This window comes from Opisthorchis viverrini, assembly GCF_000715545.1.
Source record: "Opisthorchis viverrini unplaced genomic scaffold opera_v5_87, whole genome shotgun sequence".
NCBI lineage: Eukaryota > Metazoa > Platyhelminthes > Trematoda > Opisthorchiida > Opisthorchiidae > Opisthorchis > Opisthorchis viverrini.
In genome coordinates this window covers 161,890-186,588 of record NW_008751747.1, presented here as the reverse complement: position 1 = coordinate 186,588, position 24,699 = coordinate 161,890, and the positions used below count along the sequence as shown (strand labels likewise).

The 24,699-nt window shown below is 41.4% G+C and overlaps 1 protein-coding gene across 1 annotated transcript; it reads left to right on the top strand.

Moving 5' to 3' along the window:
* T265_05045 (hypothetical protein) lies at positions 1–24,699 on the top strand (the record flags this gene model as incomplete). The annotated part of the gene is made up of 8 exons (XM_009169956.1): positions 1–20; positions 6,762–6,843; positions 9,089–9,370; positions 10,538–10,667; positions 11,451–11,615; positions 16,236–16,348; positions 16,615–16,770; positions 24,592–24,699. The coding sequence occupies 8 exons, from the start codon at positions 1–3 to the stop codon at positions 24,697–24,699; spliced, it is 1,056 nt and encodes a 351-aa protein (XP_009168220.1).

Below are 24,699 nucleotides of genomic sequence, written 5' to 3'. Positions count from 1 at the left end.
ATGTCGACTATCCTGTCCAGGTAGGTTAAACTTTATCCGTAGGAAATTGCTTTCGGACGTCAAAGGGAGCTTAGGAACTCAGGATCATCATTCAGTAATTAGGGTTAGAAATCACTGACCGTATTTCGAATCCAGCCTCGGCATGTCGACTATCCCTGTCCAGGTTTGGGCGACCCGGCGATCGCTCAGCCCTTGTTCTTCCCTCGGGCAACATGTTGTATGCATACCAAAAGGGTGCTGCGGCTGAATTATTACTATAATCATTATGTTCTCAATATGAAAACTGCTGTTTTATCACTTTGAATTTCAGTGAATTACCTCCAACTTTAGAGCTTGTGTTATTGGATGTGTGAGCGTAAGTGAATATTCCACTGCGAACTGATGAGTACACTTCTTACACGAAGTCATAAAAATCAGCGCACATATGTTTAAGTCACATTTCAAACACCCACAATTCAAAGTGTCCACCATATGCAGGTAGGCGTTCTAAATGCTAAAGCGTACTTTCATCAAAACAAGAAGTTGTATTAGATCTTTCACATAATTTCAGTTTGAATGGCTGGCAAGGTCTTATCATTGGTTACTGATCAAAATATTAAAGGAAATCTTGCTACGCGCACCCGCGATCCCTAAAATTGAAAATGAAGATTACGGAAATGAGTGAAATATCCGAGCAACATTCTTCTGGTTTGAGAGAGCCTATCCAATGATTCTACTTTCAGGTACTTTTAATTTAATGTAACCTAAAACCATAGAGAAAGGTAAATTGCTTGGATCAAAGCTACGTGTGATCTTCGTTTTCACCGACTTATGTCAACCAGAAGCCTTATCATACCATCGATCTTCGCAGTGAGTAAACACCTAGCATTTGAGATGTTAAAACTATGTCAAATTTTAAGCTGTCATGCTGCAAACAAAAAATGTGCAGAAAGTTTTTTAATGCAAAAAACCGTATCAGTAACCCCATGGACCAAAGCTATTAGTGAATGTCCATATGAAGCCAGGTGCTACGTGAAACCGTTTTGAGGACTCAGTTTACTGCTCAGGACTGTATGAAGCACATAGGTGCTCGACCATTTATGCAGTGAATAAATGCCGAGCTTTGAGGATTTTTCATTCTGAGTCCAATCAGTTTGTCAAGCCTTATCTTGACGCACTGCGGAAACCAATTTCCTGAATACACATTTACACTATGACCTATTAATACTAGAAACCGTATTGATGTCGCCCTCGGACAAAAATTTTCAGAAGCCAGCCGCTACGCGTCACCAATTTACAGACTCCGTTTACTGCTCAATACTGTCTGAAGAACACAGGCGCTCAATGAAATGATCCACATTTGTCCTAGAAAACTCTACGAATCACCAATGTGCACACATTGTTGAAAAAACTTGCGCAAATAAACAGCCATTGAACGAGCTGATCAAGTTTGCCGATGATACAGTGGTTAGCAAAATCTTCGTACCGCAGTGCTATTAGATTTGTGGTGGATAGGTTTTTCACACCATCGCCATGCATGTGTAAGTCAAAGTTCGTTTCACAGCAAGAGCGCAGTATAAAATTCCAGACAGATGAAGCTTCAAGTAAGTCTGGATATGGTGCGTCGTTGTTCACTTCTTTTTACGTTATTATTCTGCATCGTCCATTTTGCATGGTTGGAAGCCGCGAATTTCCACAATTTGTCATCCATATTTAACAACCAGCCATCAAAGAACTGGGCCGTCCTTGTCGCTGGTTCAAACACCTGGGAAAATTATCGGCACCAAGTAGGTTTCCGTTGATTTTTCATTGATTTGATGCTGAAAACACTTTTTTCTAAATACCACACGAAAGGGTTTTCAAAGAGGATATTTGCACTATTGGTACCCCAAACAGATACCCTCCATGGCGGATTCCTGACAACTAATGGACACACATTTGGTGACCTATGTGTATTTTCTACAGTATTTTCTTGTCGTGCTACGATATTTAGCTTTGTGTGGGGTCGGTTATCCGGACCTATCCAACTAAGATGTTACCGAGCTGCATACGGTTCGTCACCTTAATCGGAGACCAACATCGTTAGCAACATGTGTTTTATGTTGCGTTGTTAATTGAACTCACCGCCTAACAGGAGGAAGTATGTTTCTGCACAGAATAAGAAAATCCTAGAAATTAGATGACCTTCAGGCCACCACACATATTATCTAACCTTGCTCTGTAGCATTGCCGTAAATTAGAGTGACCTGACTAAGAAACCAGGTCTCAGAAATCTCAATAAAGACAATTCACGTTGCAGCGACATCAGTTGTTACGCCAAACACCTTAATTTCAAGAGCACCGGAATTGCTACACAATATGAGGAAATAATTCTACCCTAGTTGGAAAGATCAAGTAGTTTTTAATTGAAATAAACATATGATCAAATTCACGATTCGTTAGTGCCCTATTTGCATGGGGTTATATGAGATGCAAAACGGTAACGCATATTGAACGTGTCTGCATCCAATAATAAGATTCAGGAAACATTCTCGTCACAACGGACGTCAAGCTAATTCCTCGGTGACAAATGCACTCACTTAGGGCCTCATCGAGCCAACTCACCTTGTTTAGACTGTTTCTTCGTCCAAGAAAATCAAATCAGCTAGACAAACAACGACAATGTATTTCAACGCCATTTGTAATCGAAGTGAGTTCGAGTTGGTCGGGACCAGCAGTTTGATAACTCTTGAAGTAGAACACGCAACTGATTATTTCTAAAGCCTTCGGAGATTCCACATTCAGTGTCCTGATTTTCAGTTGAGAAGCTGCTGGAAATGCTTAATCTAATGAATGGTAATGTATATTAGTGTTTGCTTGGCTCATGGAAGGCCTCTTTGGGCCTATCGCTCGTACTAGCTGGCATAGAGAAACCATAACCCAATGTTTTTGCTTCCTCGACCTCTTCAGTCCCCAAAGATTCTCAACCCACACAGGTGTTGTTTTCTTGTTAGAAGTCTCACTGTCTGCTGCGTGATATTGTATTCGCTACTTTGAAGATAATTTGTCCAAGTTTCGAAGGAATTTAGAGGGTTGGCCGGGATCCAGTACTTGCATTCAGTTTGTTACGCCATTCAACAAGCGTGGTGCTCAGCACCTTGGAGACAACACTTTTCATAAGAAGTTAACGTCAGAAGTCGCCGTGTCCGGGAGGGTCGTCAATAGTAGTTCTGGTGGGATTGTTTAAAATTAGGTTTGGAAGGCTTTCCGATGGTCAGCTGAGATGTGTTTAATCATTCTAGTACAGCAATCGTGCAACATAAATCAGCGACGAAAAAGCGTTTGGTTCGGATTTACATTGGTTTTTTAGAACGAGCCACGCCACACATAGCTAATATTGATGTGGTCTGTCTGTGCTGCCGGTTGGGCTTTTCTAAAGGAGCGCCATATGACGGAGCGGCTTCGCTTGTTCCGGAAGTTACTTCCGCCCGTCTTCAAAACATAACTATTTCAGGCGTCTGCCGTGTTCCGTGCATTTCAACTCCTGTTCTGCACCCACCCAAAAGAGTCGCGGAAGTGGTAAATATGCCTACTTGTGCATTCATGACTTCGACAACCACAATAATATTTGGGCTTTTTTCCTGGTCATTCTCCAATGAGACAGCCTCCAGTTCGGTAACCTAGAACAATAACAGCCCCAGTAGAACAAGCAGCAGCCGCTCCCGGATCACCAGGGTAGAGCAATTGGGGGCCAGCGGAAACCCATGAAGAGATCAGAACAGCGAACAAGGATGCTGCGCAGCCTGTTCTAGAGCGCAAACATTAAAGATTGACGGACGAACTCGAGAATAATTTCTGAGCGTCTAAGGCTGTGGAGACCAAATTGACCGCGGATATTGCAGTTACCGGCAATGGGAGGCAAATGGATCCCTCAGATATTAATTGTGTGCCTACGTGGATGTCACTACCACGGGTTGAGGAAAGTGAGAATACCGGATATATGAATGAGAAAGAAGGGAGAATGCTTTAGTTGCAGTCGTTTTGCTTGATCACTCTACGGTATACAGGAGACAAGAGAACCTGGTTGATGACATCAATCCCGGCCGATGTGACATGAAATCAATTGTAGGCGTGCAATCTATACTTGGAATAAGGCTGTGGTACCACCAGTGTAAGGAGGAATGCCCTTCACCGAGAAGTTTTTTATTCACAAACACCAACTAAGGAGTTAATATTATCATTTGCTCATAGCATCCGAAAACTAAACATTATCAAGATTCTGAAGTGACTGAAAGTTATGTCATTGTATACGGACACCTTAAAGCATTTTTAGAAGTTCCGTAATAAAATTCACCTTCAATTTGACGGGCGCGGAGCAACATTATCAAGATTCTGAAGTGACTGAAAGTTATGTCATTGTATACGGACACCTTAAAGCATTTTTAGAAGTTCCGTAATAAAATTCACCTTCAATTTGACGCGGCGCGGAGCTTCGAAAAGACCACAGTTTACTCGCATGCCTGATTAGTACTATCCCCTGTTACAGACAGAGAAGGTCATTTGATGTCTCCTATTAAGCCCTTTATCCCAAGAGGCTAGTTGTACTGTTGGATTTTCAAATTAGTGGTAGATTGTGCAGGCAGTCAGAGGTATGAAAGGCTCTATGAGTGTCACACACTTTGCTCGGTGGGTTGTTGAGGCGCACAAACCGTTGGGTCTCTGTGAAGTCCAATCTCTTTCTGAAAGACCAAGATACAGCATATTTTTAGTTCGAGTGACAATACTGACAACATGCGAAGAGGAACACCAGTTGAGGTTCTTTCAGGAGTTCGTTTGATCTAGGCGGGTTGTAGATAAGGCTTCTTTTAAGACCTAGGGTGTCATCCGTGGTCATTTGGATGATTGTAGTGAGAAAGTTGGTTAAGAAATGACCAACATCCGTCAGTTAGTCAACGAGGCGCCAGGGCACAGATCCATTCGAGAAAACCTGTAGAAGGAACAGCACAAGCAGGGAGCTTTGTGCAGTCTAGTATGACTTAACATGGATCAGGTGATGAGGCTGAAGGATATCCTGAAACCCGACGCAAAATCTCATGACAAACAATTATCAATATTTCATTTTTATGAGAAAACACATTGGTGTGATGAAAAATTTCGTTTGATTCTTTTCTCACCCGGATGAACAACTGTTCCTGATGACATTGGATGGTGTTGGCGACTGACAACTATGAAGGCTATCCCAACGTTGATGTGCAACACTTTCAAACATTTGAGGAAATAGCTTCCGGAACTATCAACTGTGCACTTTCGCTATAAATTTTGGCACTGAATTTACGTCATTTTATTCAGAATTTTACACATTTCATTTGTTATTCACAATGGCGTATTGAGAACAGCTTTGGCAGGTTATTCTGAAAGTATTCCGTGGGGGCTGATGTGATAACATATCATGTGATATGTGTCCGAAGAAACGAATAAACCAAATGCAGCGCAACAGCATTGACAATAAGTTTGGATTTACCACACCTACGACGATTTCAGTGGTTTTCGTTACTTGGAGAAATCCCATCAAACCGCCTTCTCAAATGTTGTTCGGCGCAATATAATCAGCTGCTCGTGGTTAATTGGCTGAGGCTCCAAGTGACTGCCTGGAAGTAGCGGGTTCAGGAATTTCCGGAGAAGCATGAAGTTCGCACTACAGATAAATCTCAATAAAGGTGCATCGTTTGCATACTGAACCTGGACGTTCTGGCAGAGCCTGGCCTCAGATAAGGGATAAAATCACGATTGAAAATTCCAAACAATGTATTTCAGCCCCGCAACAGCTAAATATCTGACAAGTTAGTTGGGCTTGGATAATGCATCCAAATGTTTTTTGCACATATGCATGAACCTATGCACCCTGATTTCTTTTTTATGCATCTGTGCCCCAATTTTACCTGTTATCTCTAACTCACCTGTAATTTTTATTTTCCTTCAGGCGAAGGTTTATCACGCCTATCACGTCCTGCGTGCAAACAAAATTCCAGCGGAGAATATAATTCCCATTGCCTACGACGATATTGCAAACAATCCGAAGTAAATATCTCGTAAAATGCTTGTCATCTGGTAGTAATTAGACTGAAATTGCATTTCTCTATTTGGCTTTCAGTTGTCCCATTTCATAGCCGCAAATTTCACGGATATATGTCATGAATGGTTTCGCGTGGTAGTAAACTGTGTTCTCGTGCGTCACTACAGATGTACCAAAAATTTCCACACTTTCATGACATTTCATGTCACCAAACTCCATGTAACCCTGATACAAACAACACAATTGATGCCAGATCAAATTGCAATGATCGTGGTAATTCTTCGCTGTTAACAGCAAATTTTAACTTGCATTAGATTGTCGGAAGTCTGCATCGTCTACAATCGTTTGAGGGCATTAGCCAGCTGATGATTTTGAGCAGGTTATCAAGCGACCAACCAAGTACACTTAACATGTTGTAATACAGCCGATTCCTGGAATGAGTACAGGAAACCTTCTATTGAGTTTGTAATAATCGAATTATATTCAACGGCACTGAGTGAGGATATGCTCACATAGTATGGTGCTAGATATGTTTAGCTGTATATCCACATAAATTTTTTTTCCCACAAAAGTTGTAATGTTTTATCTTGTGTACCCACCGGGGTCACCTCGGCTGATCTAAGACCGCTCTCCACACGTTTGCAAGTTCTACCCATGCTATTACCTTCTTTTTAACATTCACCTTAATTTCAAAAGAACCGCACCGCCAGTTTACATTCTTTTATTCCAGGAATCCGTTCAAAGGCCAAGTGTTCAATGACTACGAGCACGAGGATTTTTACAAGGGTGTGGTAATTGACTACCGTGGAAAAGTATGTCCGTGCGCAGTAATTAAATGAAGTTGTTCGCTGTGTAATGCAAGGCGCAATTAACATGACACTGGGTATAAAAGCACAGTAGTAAACGTAGAGCAGACTTACCAGTGTTACTACAATATAGAACGGTGAATTTATTTGAACAAACACTTGTCATAAGGTCAGTGTAATTAGTGTGTTTTCACAGCTTAGTTTTTGTTCTGAACATTCCAAGCTGTCGGAAACCAGATACAGAGCGTCATTCATGAAATGTATGCGTCGAAAAAGTTCCGGAAATCGTGGTGCCTCCCGGATTCGCCATTTGCAAAGAGTATTCGATGAACACTGAATAATCGTCGTGAAACTAATAATCTGAGTGAATAAAGAGAGTAGATCCTAGATTTCTCTTACTGTGCTAGACTGTAAATCGATGGCCATTACGATTAGAATAACTGTGGAGAACACCATTGTCACAGAGATATTTGATTAGGCGTGCTTATCTGTTTCAGGACGTCAATCCATATATCTTCACGAAAGTACTGACAGGCGATAAGAAACTTGAAAAAGAAGGGAAGAAGGTGTTGAAAAGGTGAGTTTGCGCGAAAGTAGACATTGTTGATGCACGTCCTGATCACAGTCAGAATTCTAGTGTTGCAGGCCAGCACTTGCGTATTTGCGAAACGCATTTTTCGCATTCTTGTAAGTCATGTGTTACATAATCTCCTTAGATAAGGCTCCAAGAAGGCAGGCAAAAAGATTTGCTTCTCTCCAAGGGGAACTCGGTCTATCAATTCCAGAATATGGGTTATTGTTATCCTATTGCCATCAATCGCCACTGTTAACAAGTTTCAACGTATCCAGATATGCTCATTTGTAAATGGTCAGATATCTGCCCGGTCTTGTACAACTTGTGGTCGGTCGATCTTGGTTTGCTCGGATTGAGGATTTGTTTTTACTCATTTTTTACTTAAACATGAATATTGGATAATCGAAATCCACTTGCAGTCCGTTTGATTGGTTGAATAGTAGTCCCTCAAATCCGTATTGACATTCACTGATAATAGCCTCAGCTTCTAGAATACCTGCTTTGTCTTAGGTTCAATGTAGTTTGGCAACATCACAGTTTATCCTTTGAGAATCTTCGCACGGCTTCTTAACCTGCATATGACGAGAAGTGAAGCGTCGGCTTACAGATGCTCTATGGATTTGGAATTGCCGCGCAATCCGTGATCACCTGTTATATGTGCGTGTTAACCGATTCACAGTTCCCGGACGCAGTATGTTGAATAAGGTAATCAAGGGCGATAAAGTCATTCGCAAAATGAAAACCGTGTTATCAACGGAAAACTCCGAAAAATCAAGCCAGAGCAAAACCGGAAATCAGAACGAGCCTACCAAAATGCACTACTAAAAACAGAAGTCGGACAGATAGACGATCAGATGTGGGGAAGGAGACAGTGACAAAACAGAAATCGGTAACCGGCAATCAGACCATGAAGAGATGTTCCACAGAGAGAAAATACTCGAGTTCAGAGAAAGCAGATCATATGCAGCAACTACAATTATAGACAGAATATGTCATTGGCATATTCTGGGAATACAGCGGACTGACGAGCACTCTCTTGATTAACACAATATCAGGTAGGCATGGAAGGACTGCCGACCCAATCATCCACTCATGATGTCACTTCTGCCGGTAGCGGAACATTTGCAAACCGATCACCAGAATCAGAGAACAGATGCGCATCCTCTTGTTCAAAGACCAACAAACGGAACATATGGCTTCGTAGATGTCCGTTTTCGAAAAATGGGTTTGTCTCACCTTGATCATAATATTGTTTCTCAGTAGAGAATACACCATGGGGACATTTTCATAAACATATTTAATTATGCTAACGATAGCGTGATTTCCATAGAGCCGAGTGTCACCGTTCGAATGACAAAATAGTAAAACTAGTCAAAGGAGCAACCATATCATATGATTCAACACCAAATCAACAGGCGTCCGGAAAATCCATTTTTCGTTCCCACATTCATTTGGCCATGCAAAAAGCACACTAATGGAAGTTAATTTAGCTACCGATTATATCCCGTAGCGTGTACCAAACAATATTCTGACCTGCGTGTCCGGTATCCATTCACTTCATTCGCGTTAGGTGCCCAACGGATAAGTCGTACCAGAATTATGCGGATAAATGACTTAACGTTGAACATATTTTTCCACACACCATAATCGTGTGTCATGGACAGAAATGTATTATAGAACCCTTCTGATCACTTCAATCACCAGTTAGACAAGACCGTCTACGTTACAATGGGACTTCTGCAACTCATGACGAAACCCATATTTTTGGGGAATATTACGATCGAAATTCCATTTCCGCGGCTTTTTTGTGCTCTCCTATGCGCGAGAGTACCACCCGATAAGCTACTCTCCAAGACCATCTTAACATTCCCGTTCAATTCCAGCGGTCCTGATGACAACGTTTTCATCTATTACACTGGTCATGGTTCGCGTTACTATATTATCTTTCCAGATGAAGAAGTAAGTTTTGATAATTTTGGTAGCCACAGTTAGAGCACACAGTGTTTCAACAAGAGGCTAAATTGGGACGGAGTGAGGAGGTGCAGTGCCACACGTCGTTTCTCATAAAACAGACTTTGTAGTTACATCTGGTCTCGTCAAGGTGCTATATTGATAACATTATATAGATTTCGTTTCACTAAGATCAAGGTCGTTCAACTTACATGATTTCCTGGTTGATCCGTTTTGACTGTTGTGCAAGCCTAGGTACGATAAGCAAAGAAGCTGGTCGTATATGGTCACTCATGAGGCGTAGATGATACGAACACAATGTGCTCATCTTTAACTTTTCTAGAGTCAGCGCGAATCTTTGGTGGTATGAATAGGGTTTTGTATCCTATGTATGAAAATGCAGTCTGTGATGGAATGTCGAGAGGCAACGTACAACGGTTCTAACTTTATTAAGAATCATCAGTGGTTCGCTTTGTAGTTGTAAACTTTAAACATTCGGTCACGGACGGCCAACCGATAGCCTGATTTATCCGCACTTGGTGGATTTTTTCAATTCACTGGAAATCCCCCTAAATGTTCGTAAACACGATTAGGCCTAGAATTCTCTCCACAGATTGGCCGGGCTTGCGGGACGCCATTTCAACCAGCAGCAAAAGTCTTCCCTGCAATTCCTTGTATCAAGGGTACATTCTCCCCATTAGGGACCCTTTGTATTGGGCGTATTCATGTGCATTTTGATCGTTGTGGTCATTCTTAATATGCAACTAAACATATATAGTCCATCATGGCGGACGGGAGGTGGAGATGGTTAAAAACAGCAAAGAAATCGACACCCGGAGTGGTATGAAAATCAGTCGATCAAATTGCCAACTCATTATTCCGGACTCGTTATTGCAAGCACATTCAATCCTACATTAATCCTTGCGTGCCTTTTCCAAAGTAGGTCTAGTGAATATCACTAAGAGAGCTGGCTAACACTACAGAGAACAGGTATTCCAAGAAAACAAAGACAATAAACCGGGTAATCAATTTTAACTTCTGCAGGACTAAACAAAACATCCAAACATAGTCTTTTACCTGATCGTAGTGGAACGTATTTCCAAAAACCCAATACTCGTTCAGGTATATTCGTTCGAGTTCACAGGAGTTTTCATTTTTTTCTATGCCTTGTCACAGCTCACTGTCGTGGAATTGAACAATATCTTCGCTCACCTGCGTTCAAAGAAAAAGTATAACAAGCTGGTGTTCTACATGGATGCTTGCTTCTCTGGCTCTATGTTCGGCAGCCTTCCTTCAAATGTGGGAAGTAAGTAGCGTAACTGTTTGGCTGGCACTCGTGTGGATCCTGTGAAATATCATCCAGAATTTCCCTCACGTATAGTTAAATTACCGCACTGGCCAGTACAAAGAAACCAAGTTCCGAATATGTTTCATACTTGTCCTTATGTCGTCCTTGAATGGAGGTAGTCCCAGGCCATCTGCAAGATAATTTTAGGCGGATAGTGAACAACTTCCTACCTTCATCGATTAATATCACTGCTGCTGCTGAGCTACTTTCAGCCGGTTAGAAGTAGTCACGGTAATAATGGTGCAATACCTCTGATGATTGAGGTCCCTTTGCAGCAACCACCATTCCCATGTGTATACCGTATTTATAAATTAGGGATGGAGCGTTAATCTTTTATGTAAAGTACACTTCCACGGATCAAACAACAGGTATAATAGGAGTGACGTGAACATCTTTTGACCGTCCTCGTCAGGGATCTATTCTGCAAAATCATATTATATATCTATATAATGATGTGATTTGGACGGCCTGACACAACCGCGTTTGACGAGCTCCGTCCAATCTGATTTCAAGTAGTGATTATAATTGAGGGAAATTCGAAGAACCCCAAGAAGCGTGAAAACCATGGTGTTCTGTCAAACATTTTACGGCAACATTCAGATTAGTGTGCTAGTTTTCGAAGTCTTGGAGCGTTACGAGTTCTACGAGTCACAGTATCAGTTAGTCGATGAAATAACCCAAAATTTCACATTTCCTTGATAGTGATCCATTTGTTTTCTTGCCTGTACCCCCAAACTACAGTCTACGCGACAACTTCAGCCAAAGAAGATGAAGACAGCTATGCTGTGCATTGTGATGACAAGCAAATCGATGTGTGTCTAGCGACCGAATACTCGTATGCCTGGATTACGGATTCAGAATACGTGAGTTTTATCAAAAATGTTGCAGATGAGCCTGTCAGTTTAGGTAGATAGTTTTGTGGTAGGCAGCAGCCAGTGGTATTCCATTTGATTCTCTCAAACACTCATATTTTATTCCCAGTGAGCTGAACATACCGTCTCACTAAGTGTAAATATTTCGGTGAGAGTGGAGTCTGGCGCCACTGGGAGTCGGCAAATACTACTGACATCTACGAACACTCGGTCCAAGGTTTTGTTTTTGGCTTCTGGAACCCCTTGCCCACGCGCGATGTAGACGTATACTGCTCAGTATCCCCCTTGTCTTGCACATCGACGCTTGTGCCTATCCAGCTGTCAATCAGAAAACGAATACCTCGCAGTATGTGTCTTCCGCGGTAACAGAATATTTGACGGTTCCGCCAACATAAACTAGTCTACTCATTCCAAAACTGAACCTCAGAATACAGATAGAACATGCGGAGCAACATAGTGGGGTGTTCCGTTTTCGGATTAGTATACTTTGCATCGAGCTCAACAAAGTTGTATCACTGACCAGCCCCGTACTTGGCAATAATGTTCTTCAATGCTTCGGCGATTTTTGTGACACTGGTGATCATTCTATTATGGGCATTTCAGCTCACAAATGACCACTAACCACCACTGCTAACACCTCAGCCAACGCCGCCACTCCCACCAACATCGCCACCGCCAAGTGTGTGTTCAAGCATGACGCAATTTTTTGGAAATCTAGCAATCACGACCATCCGGCGGCCCCAAAATAACAAAACCATTAGTTGGATGTCAACAGGTTTGCCTCTGACCTCGCCGAGATACATGAAAGAGATTATCGAAAGTTTGAGTGTTATCAGTGTAACTCGCCCTCTAAGATGGAGCCCACCTGTATCCCACTGGTTAATGAAGCTGCAAATTATGCATTTGTGTCAATGTTAGTGGAGTTCTTGGTGTCACTCTCGATTCAGAATGCCTGAGTTGGTGTTTGAGCCTAGAGATGTGTCCGCATAATTGTGGTAGACCAGTATTAATGCATATTTCCATCCACTTTGATTCTTTTCTTTGAATAGATCTTAAGATGAAATTTGAATGCGCGTAGGGAAGCGTCAGTCTTGACCGCGGATGCTGACAAAAAAGATTATGATGATGATGATTACTCTAGAGCCTCAAATCCTTAACATGTGTATGGGAATAGCATCCTGGCACAGCGTGGTGCTCTGTGATTCATCAGTAGTATGCGTCGTACCATACTTCCGTTGTCTCACCGCTAGTGAGTTTTTTAATAGCAAATTTGGCTGGACCATGTGTTACGAGCGCAGAATGTTCTGCACACAGAAGGACCTGAAAAAAAATGACACTCAAGCAATAGTACCCGAGCCCAACACTGGTGATTTGCTGAGGATGATGATGATGTCTCTGGACTTCCTGAACGCCATCTTCTGTCGCAATGAAGCACAAAACACAGTGTGCGGAATATTCGCGTGAAGAGATATTCATTCGGGTGTCACCTTATCGCCATTCGAGTCTTTCTATTTTCTCGCGTACCCTGCCTAAAAACGAATGAGTAGCAATCAAATATTGCCCTAGCGGACGATACTTTGTTCCAAGAAATTCATCAAACTTTGCGAGCAAGGTTGGCTGGGTCATGCGTTACGCATGTGTAATTACTGGCTACCATGCCCAGTCCGGATTGTCATAAACGTTGGGTGGACAGAACTTGATACGGCAGAATGGAATTAAGGATTCTATTAAAAAGCTGTCTTGTGTATTTATGGTGTCTGTAACAGTAGGGTTTTCACTGGTTTATCGTAGTGTGTGTCGCTCCATAACTCGGTGTTCTTAACCCGAGTGGTTTCGCTTGTTTGCCTACATTCCGATCCATCTTAAAGTAGCGTAAGCCAATCCGCCTGCTTAATGTAGCATCCCTTTACCATTATTTCCCACCCACGCGCAGAATGACTTGAAAACGCGTACACTGGATCAACAGTACAAGGAGGTGAAAAAGAGGACAAAAGATAGTCACGTGATGAAATACGGTGAGGAGGTGAGCCACAAACTGTCACGGAGATATTCATTTGAGTCGCTTGTGAAACATTTATGAAAATGAGTGTATATGTCGAGATGACAGTTGCATTTCGTTACCTTTGAAAGTTGACGGTCATGGTCGAAAATGGCTAATTAGGGAATCGTGTTTCATAGATGGAGTTCAGCTAGTCAGCTAGTCCAGGTATTTAGATACCCAAGCCGAGCCAGTGTCATCTTTTGGACAACCATGAAATGGCATTGAGTACCTTGTGCTTGATACATTTGTGTGCGGTGGTACAGAAGGAACCCAAATCAATTTGAAGCATCCACAAGTAACTCAGGGGAAAAATAAATTTACACGATGATTGAAACTTCCATCTGAGAAGTTAACACTCGAGGAGTCAGTCAATATCTGGCCACGTGATTTGGTTTCCCGTGATTTAACAATAGGGGTCAAATAACTAATCGAATGAGAAAGTTCTGCTAGGCGACAAAAAGGGAAAGTGCACATTAACACGGGTACAAGCGATCTATATAAGCACGTAACGGACTCATTTTGGTTGGATTCAAGTTTATACTATACAATGTGATGCCGGATTTGTATTTTCTACCAAATATTTTGCTTGGTTACAAGAATTGCTTTGATAAAAAACAGCTATGATATGAATTCTTTCATTACGTAATCCCAAGATGTCGGAAAGCATGCTTTGAACATTGAATTAACTTATGCAAGTTTTAGTAGCTGACAAGCAGCAAACACAAGAACGTTCACTGCTTCCTGAACTAGAAAGTACCATCAAGCGCACAACCGAAATGTGCGCTTCGGTTTGATCCGCAGGTATTTAGGCAGTGTAATTTTGAATTTCCTCATGGACCAGAACCATATGATATGAACATATGATGTGAACATATTAGTGATTCAGTGAACATCACTGCTGCACACTAATGTTTGTGAAACAATTTTCGGAAGATATGTTTGTTGATCAATCGGTTCCTTTACCACGAGCACGTGGGACCTAAGTTTAGCACTACCGTTGCATTCTAGACCACTTCCTCTTGTATAGAACAACAGCTGACACTGATAAGTGTGTGTTTATTGTTCATTTCAGACGATGGGAAGTCTGTCAGTTGGAAAGTTTCAAAGTCACTATGATCTACTGACGCACCGGAGTGATCTGGCCATAGCAGTATGTGTTCAGCGCAATTTTCGATATTTTGAAATGTCCGCTGGAACAGTCATTATTTCCGCCAATATTTGTTTAGGAACCAAGTGACCACTCCACAGTCCGATGACAATCCAATAAGTTGGGTTGCTTTGAAATCGATTATGTTGATTACTTCAGTGACAGACACACTTTCCAACATTAGGGGCGATATCGCCACCGGCCCGCCTGTTAAGCGAAGGCACCTAACTTTTCCCACAATTAACGAATTGGTCGGGCTCTCTGCTTCATATAATGAACCGATGTTACTGCTAATGACCTAAGGGATTCAGCATAGTTCAATTTTGTCCGTTTAGTTTAGAAAAACGGGTACTTGAGACATGATGCTACTTTCGGCTACAGGAGGACTACCTCTCTCTCGATAGTGAGAACAAGGGTGATTGGGGCACAAATCTGAACTCTGCATCACCCGGTCTGTCAGATAATTATCAGCTTCTCTGATAGAATAACGTATACAAACGTACATACATACATATATAGATGCATCCATACATACATACATGTATACATATATTCACACATACATACATACATACATACGTACATATATGCATAAAAACACATACATACATACATATATACATGCATGCATACACACTTATATCCACACACACGTACATAATTGTATACATAATCACAAACCGATCGACACGAAGAAAGAAAAGCAGACAGATGAATTGGCAGAAAAAACGCCAGATACACATATTGATAATCAAATGGACATAAAGAGGGACATCTTGACAGGTAGGCTGATGTATAGATAGAGAGAGGGGGAGAAAAATTGTTAGATAGATACAGAGATAGATATATAGATAGATAGATAGATTAGATAGATAGATAGATAGATAGATAGATAGATAGATAGATAGATAGATAGATAGATAGATAGATAGATAGATAGATAGATAGATAGATAGATAGATAGATAGATAGATAGATAGATAGATAGATAGATAGATAGATAGATAGATAGATAGATAGATAGATAGATAGATAGATAGATAGATAGATAGATAGATAGATAGATAGATAGATAGATAGATAGATAGATAGATAGATAGATAGATAGATAGATAGATAGATAGATAGATAGATAGATAGATAGATAGATAGATAGATAGATAGATAGATAGATAGATAGATAGATAGATAGATAGATAGATAGATAGATAGATAGATAGATAGATAGATAGATAGATAGATAGATAGATAGATAGATAGATAGATAGATAGATAGATAGATAGATAGATAGATAGATAGATAGATAGATAGATAGATAGATAGATAGATAGACAGATAGATAGACTGATGTGTCTCTTCAATAGTGAGTAGTTTAGGAAGACCATTACCCACTCAGTATTGATAGAGCTCCTGTTAACAGTAAATGTAGCCCAGTTGTTTTCTTCGTTCCAGCTGACTGTTTTAGATAGTAAACCATCTTCTTGGGTACATTTGATCTCAATGTCTCGACGCCTGATGGAGGCCACAACCGTGGAAGAACACGAAGCTGCTTGGCGAAAACTACACCGTGCACTTCAGGTTTGTAGTTTCTTTTCTTACAAAATTCATCCAAATAATGGAACTGAATGCATGATAGAAAGATCGCTCTAGGTAAGAATTCATTTATGTAGTAGAGAATACGTGTTAAGGATGCATGGGAGCAGGTAAATGGTAATCAATTTAGAATTTTAGCGGCCGTTTTCTATGAAACCATTCGGAAATCGAACGTGGTCTATTTAGTTGTGCGATAAATCTTTCATAGTCCGTCGAATATCTCCCACAACTATTCCTCTCGCTTTTTCCAGCTTGGCCACATTGTCAAGGAAACATTTCACGACATCGTCATGGATGTGACATCCCACCATAAGCCAACGGTAAAAGGCTTGTCCACGAGGAATGAGCTCATGTGTTTCAAGGCAGTATTCGATCACTTCCGGACGCACTGCTTCACAATTCAGCAGGTGAGTTGAACACGTGGTGCACGCAAACAAGCGTACAAAAATATGTATACCTCATGTGACAGTGCAATCACCCTTGGCGTCACCTAAGACGAGCATCACACCCAAAACTACTCCCAGGTAAGCGCCCAGCAAACGAGCATTTCTGTAGGCAATTTTGGGGCAAATCTGGTACCCACATAACGAGCATTCTCGTTCTTTTCTTGATATTTGACTATCATTCCGAAACATGGTGTTCAAAAGTTTGTGGCTTATTTTCTGAAGTGACTTTCTGTCTATACGCGCTATCACCAGGGTGAATCATGGAAGGCGGAGGGTGATGTAGTTGAATAAGAATATTCAACAATTCGAAGTGTCCTGGAATAAGATCTCCAATTCCTTGGATTGAAAATGTGAATATGCGAACACTGAAAGCAGCTAAATGAAGTTGTCTGACTACAGTTCAGTTCAGTTTAGTTCAGTTCAGTTCGGTTCAATTCAGTTCAGTTCAGTTCAGTGCAATTCAGTTCAGTTCAGTTCAGTTCAGTTCAGTTCAGTTCAGTTCAGTTCAGTTCAGTTCAGTTCAGTTCAGTTCAGTTCAGTTCAGTTCAGTTCAGTTCAGTTCAGTTCAGTTCAGTTCAGTTCAGTTCAGTTCAGTTCAGTTCAGTTCAGTTCAGTTCAGTTCAGTTCAGTTCAGTTCAGTTCAGTTCAGTTCAGTTCAGTTCAGTTCAGTTCAGTTCAGTTCAGTTCAGTTCAGTTCAGTTCAGTTCAGTTCAGTTCAGTTCAGTTCAGTTCAGTTCAGTTCAGTTCAGTTCAGTTCAGTTCAGTTCAGTTCAGTTCAGTTCAGTTCAGTTCAGTTCAGTTCAGTTCAGTTCAGTTCAGTTCAGTTCAGTTCAGTTCAGATAAAATATATTATAAAAGCTAGTTCAGTCCCAGTAGTTCTTTCAAGTGGTAGACTGCGTCAGCCAATACGTTTTTGGTTCAGTTCAGTTCAGTTCAGTTCATTTCAGTTCAGTTCAGTTCAGTTCAGTTCGGTTCAGTTCAGTTCAGTTCAGTTCAGTTAGGTTCAGTTCATTTTGGTTAGGTTCAGTTGTTCAGATGGTCTAGCAGGCTGTCTTGCCCTTCCTGGCATGACGGAGGCCCCAGACCTCATAAACCTACCATCACGACAGGGTGTTTATTTTTTCCGGAGTGACACAGGACAGTCTTGCCGAAGGGTCCGTGTGTACAATACTGCTGAAGAGTGTATTGTCGCTACATTTAGCCAGCAATCCTGGCTTAAATTATTGGTATTGTTATTCAAATTGTGCGAATTTGAAGAACATCTACCGAACAAATGGACGTCCGAAAATAGAAAGCTGTGATAAAACGCTGGAAGGAAAAGCTCAAGTTCATGTTAATATTTCTGTATCATTTTTATATGTGCCGTGGTTCCAAGTTTTCGAAGACCTTTTGATGTAACGCGTAAAAAATTTTCCGTACTGAGGAAGATCACCGAAAGGCACAGGTGAACCCAGAAGAGCCCAAAAGCTTCCCTGTCTGGATGACTAACTTTTATGAATTTCTTGTATTATCAACAAGCTAGGTTGTCAGACTAATTATAGATTTCCTAAAACCGTCTCGATAGTTTTCGCTTCCTTTACATTCACGATTGACAGCTGTTGCAACCGGGATCTTATCTTAACATGGACGTTCGTCACCATTTCAAATACCACATTATCTCCAGAGCAAGAGTAGCAGCCATAACTAGAGTGAGCCAAACCGGTCATAGTGGTACTACATATTTTGCTTCGTGGAATTCACACAGTTTCATTCATCTGCGCATTTTCCACTAGCAGTGAAAGAGTTTTTATCAAGGTGCTTCGAAATATCCGAAATTCTGATATGCTGATACTCTTCAACACCTCGAATAAGTAACTTTTTCCAATCTGGGACCCAGTTTCCGCTCGACCTTCAGTGTGTCTCACTGACAACCTTCCCCAGTCTATAGCATAGTTGGCACTTTTTCTCGGGAATGCTGAATTTTTTTGTGTACGTTAGGATGAATCTTCTGTGAACACACATTCCTGTTCCTTTGGTAGCATTCTTGGACATTGGTTCAAACCTGTTTTAAACATGTATGATCCCCGGTCCGTCGTATGTGTGGTGAATTTTTAGTTCGCTAGATTGATTTCCTAGCTAAGATCCTGGCTTCTTTCTGTCCTCAGGTCCCAGAGGTAGCTCGGCAATCAGCTCGTCTAATGGAGTTGTGCAGAGCCGGATACGAGGCCGAAACCCTCATCGAGTCTGTCCACACCGTCTGCTCCTAAAGAACATGCACTGTTGTGTGAAGTGTCAAAAATAAAATGAATTGCAACTGGTCCGTATTGTGTTGCGCTACTGTAACATAACATGGGTTGTATTTTTCCGTCAAAGTGGTGGTTAGGAAATCGTTCGGTATAAACCGAAGCAATTCGAGTAAAACTGTCCGGATTCTCAGGTCCTGTGAACTCATCAAGACGCTTTCAGAAGTCTCATGCAGTATTGCACGATATATTCACGGAACGACTAATGCTAGGCCGGCTAATAATCGGCAGTTAGGACAGTTTTCGGGTCATCTGTCGACTCACACACACTGCTCAAATTCCAGTATTTCTCCTGTTCACTCTAACTAGAGTGGACTAAAGACGCATAGTCAAAATTATTCCTGTCGACTTTGAATGAGTTCTCATGTTGCAATCTTCATCGAATGCTTAGGTGAAGTCGTCGGGATAGTGTTTATTTGTCCAAAAATCAGACTGGTTATTTGGAATCTTCTCCATTCGCAATTGTTTTCTTAGGACACTGGCAACATGATATTGTATTGTTACTCATAAGTTCGCTGAATAATCTTCAACAGCTCACTACCGGTCCCTCCCTTCGGGGTTTCTTTGGATAGGCGTGCAAGTTGGTGTTAAATTAAAACAAAGTTGATAGGAAATTGCAGAAGGATAAACCGAAGACGAATCAACGCCACCGAGCGGATACGGTGTGACAGCTGATTAACGTGTCCCACAGATGTCTTCCTTGACAACAACGTGCAAAATCATTCCGTAGTGGACAGTCATTCCGCGGGTAAAAAATCTGTCAACCCACAGACTGCGATGGAATTTTTTGTGTTAAATTAGGACAACAGTTTACAAACAATCCTACAGTGGAGATGACTGTATGACATAGCACGAAATACATCGTCATTCGCTATTTCCGAATTAGTTTTAGTGAATAGAAGACACTAGCGATAAGCAACCCAAGGACAATGGATTCTCGTCCTGGTACCTTTTCTTGTTGTGATTCTATGTGACCAATAACGGATGATCGTGCCAGAGGAGGAATCGGACGATATCTCCAGTGTCTGATAAATTTCTCAGAGTAACCGAATAGGGCTTGCAGCGATAAACACACTTTTAAACTCTCACAACAACTTAGAATTGGGAAAATTTACCAAGGCACTTCTGGATTTTCAGGAATCACGAATGAGAACACTCTATGGCTTGGCCAATCACTCTAGTTCCCGTTGCCAGAAAATTACCACCATACAATTAGAGTCCTCACATCGGCACTATGTGGAATACGGTACAGATCAAGTCAGTCCTCGTTGGCCGTGATCACGGAATCCAAACAAATCGTAAACTAACCTGATATTCAAAGTCATTTTGTTGGTTTTTTTGCCGAGCTTGGCAGTTGAACTGCAAACGTTTCATCCTCAATCGAGGTGTTATCGTCAGTGCACTGCTCAGCGGAAGCTGTGCGAACTCCCTAACAATGCAAGACGATAAGGGATCAGAAATAGTAAGATGGACTCAGCTTGGGGATTGGCATAATACACCCGAAGAGCTGCCGAAAAAACTAGCCACTGGGGCTGACGGAGGTAAATGGAAATCGGTGATATGCAGGCGATACTTAAACGGGGAAGGTGTGTAACGGTGGATACTGCTGATAGGGGAATGCGAATAATATGTGGTTTTCTTGTAACTCCGCTTTCATCTAATGGAAGCTGATTTATTACAGAATTTGTGGAAATGCATTATAGCATTCATTTACAATTGCATGATAATCAGTGAATATGCAGGGAACGTAAAGAGGACGCGTTCGAGCAGAAAACGGATATTGTGTTTTTCAAAAACAAGGTGCATGAGAGAGTTCCAGTTTCCGTGGCTCTTAGTCCTGCGTCAGCGCGAGTCAATCATATTGATGACCAGCCAAACGGTTAGGTGATGAAACCAATAGCCGGGCCGTTACAGGTTTGGTTAGAAACTACCCGCAGTTTCGTGATGATTCGCAGTAATGTTGAGACTGCCTAACAATTATTGTCAGCTGTTGGGCATAAACAGCCCTCAATTCCAAGAAGAATCCTCCAAGAAGATCCCAAATATTTCTCAGAAAATCAGCCAATATGGGACAGCATCCACGATAGTATAGTTGTGGATACTGTCAACGGGTTTAAAACCACTTCTGAAGAGGGTTTGAGTGTGATTAGTATCAACACTGAATACCGAAAATGCATAAACATCGATAACAATCACCTCCATAACATAATGGTCTAATCTTATCAAATGTCGATTTTAAAGCGGACTTTAGCTTTTACGCATGTGCTAGATGTTTGTACAAGCTGCCTAGAAGCTCCGCATATGATAGGAGAAATGCATGTGAACGGGCAATACAAAACTGTCATTTAAATTGCGTAAAACTAACCAGTTTTGGATCGTGACACAATGGTCTTGGATCTGACTGAATGCTGCCTCGTAACAGGCGACTTCCTCAGACTTTGGCTATCCGTGGGCCTTGGTAAATGCTGGGTTATCGCATCCAGTTACTGCCGATCCACACATCTATCAAGAAGACATTATCCAGTGAGTGGTTTAACGAAGCCATTGAGCTTGTAGTGTTCTTTTTACCCAATCATTTAGTTAATAAAATAATAACGCTAGATTGAGTGTACAATAATAAAGGGGTCAGATGGAACAGACATTCCAATAATTGTTCCCTTTAAAATAGTTCCTCCTTGGCCCAGGTAAGCGAGTAAACAATAATCCAATCATGGTTGCCCAGGGTCCTCTTCTGAACTGTTCCCACACGTAATAGATTCAGAAGATAATCTGACGTGTTTTGCTACCAGAGTTAGTACGTGAGACTCACGGATGACCGCTGTAAGCGCCAAAGAAATCAGAACAGGCAATCAGAGCCCATGACCAAGTTTGTCCTGCGGGAAGTTGTAAAAGTGCGCATTTTTGCAGTTTTTTCTATTGAAACAAAACACGTTTATGCCACTGACAAAATACGTAATGTTATAACGGAAGCAAAATAAAGGTACAAAATAACACAAGCTTCTTCCAGCATGACTTGTAGACTTCCCAAATATCCATAGACCTATTATCCAAATCAACAGCACTTAATGAGCTTGATTGATGATCCTAACTAAATAAAATTTGGTTCTCGGACTCGGTTACACACTACAAACATGATCTGTTAAAAACAACAAAGGACGACTTACTAATTATGAATATTGTTCTTTGCTCATGGTTCCACCTCTAAATCCGATATAGCTGTATATAGTTGCAAAATCCCAAGTGACGCCATCTTGGTTTACCGGGCCCTTGATCTGAGAAAGTTGGGAAATCAATTAATTCAGTATTCCCGCATCATCATCATCACGATCAACATCGTCGCCAGGATCATCATCATCGTCATCCTCATCATCAACATCATCTTGATCATCATTATCCATGTCAGCGTGACACCAGTGTTTGCTGCTGGTGCTTCGCTGCCGTACAGTCAGTTTTTATGTAGACGCCTAACACTATCATTTAAGGATGCCAAAACTTCGAGACACTCATTCAGGCAGTCAGAATGGAAACCGGAAACAGGAAAGCCAGTGAGATTGACTAGCAGCCATATCATGCTGATTCAACAAAGAAACTCATTCTTGGGTCAGTCTCAAAAAATAAAAAAAGACTGCAACCGGGTTGAGATGATCTGAGTCTTCGAACAAATACCGTCAATCACTGAATATTTGTACAACGGATTCAACGGGTGGTTCGGGGACATTTTGGGTGTACGAACAGGGATTGCTCGTGGATACCGCTCAACCAGTTGTCGGGCTGCTTGGTGGTATCCATTTGAGACATTTAAGACCATCTTTCCAAAGGAACTCTAAGTTCATTCGAGAAGGCCTTGCCTCTGGACGCCGATTTATTCTTTTGTAAAGAATGGTAACTCTTAGATATCGAATCAACAGCTGACTCACTATAGACTACTTACCATGTTTGAGTAGGTCAGCAAGGGGATCAATTTGAATATCCAACCTCGAAGGTCAACAAGATCACCCCAATTAGTTCAGTATTGTCAGATCCACAATTTGCTTGCAACGAGATACGTCACCTGAATGCGGTGGTGAGAGGTGAAATGCTTTATACTGGAAGGAGATTCACACCGACATGCACAGTCTTCTCGAAGTCCCTTTCTTACCATGAAACGTTCCTCGATTGAAGTATCTGTTGCACACTCGAGCACTCGTTTTCTAACTGTGCTGTGGTGGATTCATAGACACCAGTTAATATTAGCTTTGGTTCTGAGAGTGAGAATTTGTCAGCAAATTTTAATCAAAATTTCATCCCATAAGTGAATGCAGCAAGCATTGTACATCTGTATCTGGGATCTGGCTATGCAGAATTGTGCTCACCCTCATTGTGCTTCCATAATCTTAGCGTAGCACCCAGTATCTTCTGACAAAAAGTAAATAAATAAATCATTAATTGAGTGAGTGTATGATTGAAGGATAAGCCCTTCAAATTTGAGTTTTATAAATGGATGCTGATAGCATAAATGTGGACTTTGGTTGGAACAAGACCTGTCACCAAACAAAAAATTGTCCCTTGTCACAAAGGAATGCAATTCACGTCAGCATCATATTTCAGCACGTCACCCAACTGTGCCTACCGTTCCACGGCCGGACGGCTGCATAATATATGGGGCAGGAGACAGAGGATGATGTCAGACGATGTAAAGCGACGTAATGTGCTAACGCCATTTAAGACGAGTCCGATGCAAAGAAAAGCAGCACGACTTCACAAGTGATCTTGTTCTTATTCAGTCGATGTTTGATGATGATGTTTGCCCTAAAAGCGACAACAGGCGCACACTATCAGTGGAGTCCGTAGGACGGATGATACCCTTGAAAATCAGACCTCTTTGCGTACAAAGACGCAGAACCACGCTTAAATATTTATTGACAAAATGACAGCGGCAACAAATGTAGCGTGGACTTATGTGTTCCCTCACTGACCAAACATAGTATATCGCGGGTATCCAGTTACAGAACACAGCCGATTTTCGCAGCTCAAAACTCTGACAGAAATTGGGATACTCGACCAATGCCACATGAAGTGAATTCGTACCGAAATGGCATTGCGACAATCAATCTCGTTGCAATCAATAATGTGGATCTGAAAATATCGAAACAAACTAGGTTAGAGTTGGCAGTGTCCACGACTGAAAATTCAGATTGATCCCCTTATTCACCTACTTAGACAGCGTAAGCAGTTTGTAGTGCTTCAGCTGATCTTTCGATACCCAGCGCATCAAACACGCAAGCTTTCATCATACTCAAAGTAGGATAAATCCTCGTCTAATGACAAGGCTTTCTTTTAGAGAGGTGGCCAAAATTACAAAAATGAATACCACTGAGGAACCTATTATGCGGATGAGATGTATTCGCGACGGACTTCGAAGATACACACCCATATTTTCTTGAAACTCTGGTTTGAACATACAAAATATTTGCGTATTATTTTAGAAATAGGCAGAGTTTTTTCGAAGCATTAAACTCAGGCCACCAGTGTTCAACATTGGTGTTATGCTGTCGTGGACGATGATGACGAGTATGAGGATGATGATGATGATGATGACAAAGGGGGTGATTATGATGACATGCCATAA